Source organism: Pundamilia nyererei, unplaced genomic scaffold, assembly GCF_000239375.1.
Source record: "Pundamilia nyererei isolate P.nyererei 1_Seehausen unplaced genomic scaffold, PunNye1.0 scaffold00068, whole genome shotgun sequence".
NCBI classification, from domain to species: Eukaryota; Metazoa; Chordata; class Actinopteri; order Cichliformes; family Cichlidae; genus Pundamilia; species Pundamilia nyererei.
The window spans coordinates 3,119,279-3,124,169 of NW_005187469.1; the positions used below are offsets into that span (position 1 = coordinate 3,119,279).

The 4,891-nt window shown below is 40.5% G+C and overlaps 1 protein-coding gene across 5 annotated transcripts in view; it reads left to right on the plus strand.

Moving 5' to 3' along the window:
• tdrd7a (tudor domain containing 7 a) overlaps positions 1-4,865 on the plus strand; it is a 16,549-nt gene extending 11,684 nt beyond the window's left edge. For 4 of the 5 annotated variants that reach the window (XM_005736307.1, XM_005736308.1, XM_005736309.1 and 1 more), the window contains 8 exons: positions 9-92; positions 233-367; positions 471-581; positions 984-1,155; positions 1,284-1,465; positions 1,993-2,186; positions 2,467-2,627; positions 4,361-4,865. In XM_005736307.1, the coding sequence (XP_005736364.1) occupies positions 9-92; positions 233-367; positions 471-581; positions 984-1,155; positions 1,284-1,465; positions 1,993-2,186; positions 2,467-2,627; positions 4,361-4,584 (1,263 nt within the window). In that variant the 3' untranslated portion in view covers positions 4,585-4,865. The remainder of the gene's footprint in view (positions 1-8; positions 93-232; positions 368-470; positions 582-983; positions 1,156-1,283; positions 1,466-1,992; positions 2,187-2,466; positions 2,628-4,360) is intronic. The other variant, XM_005736311.1, reaches the window with a different exon arrangement.
• The last annotated feature ends 26 nt before the right edge of the window (positions 4,866-4,891 follow it).

Genomic DNA, 4,891 nt, shown 5'->3' on the forward strand with positions numbered 1-4,891 from the left:
CTAACTAGATCACATCTGAGTTCCTGGTGTCTAGGCCCTTCATTGGCAAGTTCTGTCTAGCTCGCTACAAAGAAAAGTGGGCCAGAGTTGAGGTAGGAATCAAATATTGGCAATGTATTTGTTTGAAGACTTAAAAATAATTGAAAGAAATGTTTTGAGAATGGCAAAAATCATGACCAGTAAGTTTTTCTTCTTCTTCATCTTCATCATCTTCTGTTGCTTTTAATTTTAGATCACCAATATGTACGGTAACAGAGTGATGGAGATTTCTGTCATTGACTTTGGTGTCCCAGCAACACTAGAACTCACTGATCTTCGGGAGATCCCCCCTCTTCTTTTGAAAGACTTCATTATCATCCCACCACAGGTTAGTTACTTGTGTTTGTTCTAGGTGATGGAGAGATCAGTGGTCAGACAGGCTTCACGAGTTTTGTAACACATGTAAAGGTTTGTAAGTGTGTCTTCTCCAGGCTATTAAATGTCGCCTAGCTGACCTTCCTGTTCCTGAGGGTGACTGGAGCCAAGAGGCCATTCTGTGGGTGAAGGAGGCTGTTATGGGCTCTGAAGCCTGTAGAATGAAGGTACTATCTACATCAAAAAATAGACTTGGTAAATGCTGCTGATAATAAAATCTTCACTTTGAAGCACAGTAACTTGTAATTGCATTCTGGAATAATGGCCAGTGTGAAAGAAGTGATTTTTGACAAATTTTCAGGTAAATGGAATGAAGTATCTCTAAACAGGAAAGATTTGACTGTTGAGACATACCATAACCAGCATTGCTAGTGGAAGAGCTATGGACAGCATCTACTAGCACTGGTCTAACGATCCACAAACCATGAACTTCTGATGGATAATGAGAATGTGCAGTTAAATATCAGTTAACTCCAAAGTGCAACTGTGTAAAGCAGTCACGATAAATTTAAGCTCTCAATTTGTACATTTTGTCCATGCATTCTTTTAACCATTCTTTTCATTTTCAGATCTTGAAATTAAACCAGGACACAAAGGACACGCTTGTCTATATGTATCTTTTCATTGGCGTTGGCGGTCAGCATTTGGACGAGAGCATCAACCATCACTTGGCCCAGTCAGAGTTGTGGAAGAAGCTCACAATACAAAACAACACAATCACCAGTTGCAACATGAATACAGGTAATGGTGCGCATCATAAACATTCTGGGTCTGAAATACTTTCTACCAGCAGTAAACATTTGACCTGAAACTTTTATTTTTTATTTTTTTTTATTTAAGCTCATAATCTCTAATGTAATATTTGGAAGGGGTGCTGTTTAAACTTGTAGGTCTCACTCCTGTGATGGAGAGGTCGTCTCTCAGCAGCTCAGTCTCGAATCCCGCTGTGAAGGCTTCACCGCAGCTACATCACATAGCAGGGGGCGGGGATGCTACCACCAAAACTCAGACGCAACTACTTCAGCTGCCACCTCCGCTGGATCTCCCCTTGGTGCGTGAAGATGAGATAACCTTCTATTGGGAGTAAAAGATGGCTGCAAGAATAGTCTGTGTGCTTGAATAGTCTCAAGCACGCAGCCCTGGCTTTAAGCACAAAACTCCTCCCTACCACTCCTTTAAATGCTTTTGTTGCCAGGGGAAGCCAATCTGAAAAAAGTTGGTTTAGAGGGGAGCATGGTGAAGCCAAAGTGGTTTGTTTCAGAGAGAATAAACTGAAGTTCATCAAGGCTTAGTTTAAAATAAAACAATTGTTTTGCATGGTGAAACATGCAGTTACTCTACTACAGTCCAACAATAAAACTGTAACATTGAAGCATTGAAAATGAATAGAGTTTTCCAGTTAAAAGTTCAACATAATCTTGCTGTTCAAATTTGGTGTGTGCGTGCGTGTGCGTGTGTGTGTGTGTGAGTGAGCAATTTCTCACATCCGTTTACAGATTATGGTCAAATTTGGGGTTATTCCAGACCCCAAAAAAGCTGGAGTACCAAGAAGTCATTTTCCTTGTCCTCTTCTTTCAGCCTGGTCAGAATATAGATGTGTTCGTACCAGTGGCATGCCACCCTGGTTACTTTGTGCTGCAGGCTTGGCATGACCTGCATAAGCTGGTGGTGTTGATGGGGGAGATGATGCTTTATTACAACCAGACAGGGAAGACCAACCCAACCACCACCATCCAGAAAGGGCACATCTATGCTGCCAAAATAGACAAAAAGTAAGTCGACACATGGCTGCTAAAGGTCTGTCAGTTTTTCCCGAAATAAATCAACTACATTTATTCTCTCTCCTTCCCTAACACATTGTTGTCTTTGTAGCATATTTTTGAGACTCCAAAATTATAAAAGATATTCTTAAAGAATTCTTCTTTTATAAGTTTATATTAGGAGGAAAACCTTCAACTGCTTTGCTGTGTGATGCCAAGGTTCACAGTTTAAAATCAATAAGTTGCTATTGTGTCAGGGTCAATGGCTTAACCGATGTTTACCTGTATGTAGTTGGCACCGTGTGAAGGTGAAGGGGAGTCTTTCCAATGGCTTGGTGTCTGTCTACCAGCTGGACTACGGTAAGCATGAGCTGGTCCACAGTACGCTCATCAGGCCCTTAATAGAGGAGTTCAGACAGCTGCCCTTCCAGGCTATGACTGCACAACTGGCAGGTGAGTTATTGTCTTCATATAGCTTCACTGGTTTTTTACATATAGATAGATAGTAGGGGTGCAACGATACGCAAAATTCACAGTTCGGTTCGATACTTTGGTGTCACGGTTCGATATTTTTTCGACACAAAAAATGTTCATGCCTTTTTAATTTGTCATTCATTAAAATTATAAATATTTTTTAACTCAAAAGTAGTTTTTAAATTTAATGTTGCTGAAACAAAAAAATAAAAAAAATAAAATCTATCTGATCGAGAAATCACTCATCTTTGGAAAAGAGGGTTTATTACAGAGAAATGGCTCTTTCCAAAATAAAAGCTATACTATACGCTTCTTCTGGGCTATATTCTCAGCAGCATATTAAACATATCAGGTCCCCATAAGGAGAAGCATGTGCTAACGGCTGTCTAAATGACTCGGGTAAAGTTTGTAGCATGCGTGCTTATTGTTTTTGTCTGCTTCCACTTGTCTTTGCACTAGGATGATGTTGGCGTAAATGTGCAGTCATATTCATTGTGTTCCCACTAGTGCTGTCAGCGTTAATCTCGTTAAAATTACTTTAACGCCATAATGGCGCAAATCTCCATTAACGAGCTACCGCGGATCACCCCGTGTGTGGGGCTGGACGGCGTCAACACGTTAACGAGCTAACTGCGCTAACGCACTAGTTCCCACCAATGTAATTGAGCATTACGTGGCACATCCGACATACTGTTTTACTGTTGTCCATGGCGCGCTTACCTTCAGGGTCATGCTTCACATGAAAACCAAAATAGTTCCAAATGCCAGATATGAATGAGGGTGGGGGAGGTTCAATTTCGGGTAGCGTTGAGGCATTTGCCATGTTGCAGTGAGCTTAGCTTCTGTCTCGCTAGCACGCAGTGTAATAAATACAAAGAAAATTGTGGCAGTTTCAACTTATGTGACACACTCAACTCCAGGTACACGACGCACAGCTGAAAAAACTTCACGCAAGTAGAGTTGCCCGAGATTCACAGAATTTACAGAAAATGTAACATTTTTGTGATATATCTCGTTGTCAGGGCGATAAATGTCTTATCGGGATATGAGGTTTTGGTCATATCCCACAGCCCTAGGTACAATTATGTCTACTATTGGAATAGCAAAATTCTGTTTGAGGGTTAGCTACCATCTGAAACCTGGAGTGTCCTTCATGGGACTGCTTACCACTTGCAAAGAAGTGTTCAACAAGCAAATCTTGTTGCATGTGACTTAACTTGACAGCCCAACTTATAAATAAATTGATTGATTGATTACTAAGTACATTTTAAAAAGGTAAAAAGTAGAACAAACACAAAGAACAAAACAAAAACTGAGTCAGAATTAAAAGCTAGTGAGTAAAGATGTGTTTTCAGACAGGTTTTAAAGATGTCGAGTGTTGGAGAGATCTTAGTATGAAGAGGCAGACTGTTCCAAAGTTTGGCCTATTTTAGCCTGCTTCAAGGAAAATCAGAAGCAACTTACCAGCTGACTGAGTTCTATTTGGAGGTTTTGTTAGTTGAAAGATCAGAGAGGTGTGACGGAGATCATCCATCCATCCATCCATCCATCCATCCATCCATCCAAACATATAGTCACTACTACCAATCAATATAGTGGAAGCCAAAATGCAAAAGGCCGTGGGGGGGGGTGTGTTGTAGTAGACATGTCCATGTTTTATATGAAATCTGTGGTGTACACATACTAGTTGTTTCCTTTTCCTGATCACACAGGTGTAACACAGCACCAATGGTCAGAGGATTCCTCGATGTTATTCAGAAATCATGTAGAGAATCGCGCACTGGTCGCAGTGGTGGACAGTGTGCAAGATGTGTCGGAGGTCAAAGGTGAGCCTTGGGAGCGCAGGTTGACAGTTTACCTAGTGGACACCACAGTGGATAATCAGGACCTTTGGATCCACACAGTTATCACTGCGATTGATGTCGAGCTGTCTTGAACTTCCTAGAATGGAAACACAAGCATGGGGATAAATGTCCTCTGTTCTGTTTCAGTGTTCATTATTCTGTACGAAGACTTTTGAGATTTGGTAGGGTCACAGTCTTGAAGTTAATAAAAATTTCCTGCATTTTTCTTTTGGTTCTAGTTAAGCCATATGTGTTCTTTATTGCATGTTTTGCTTTTTCTTTAAGCTAAGCTGACTTTGCAGAGTTTGATATTGCAGTGAATCCAGCTGTTTATTTATATAATATATATTTGAAATGTATACTTATGAAGAAATTGTTGTTGTTGTTTTTTTTGTGGGG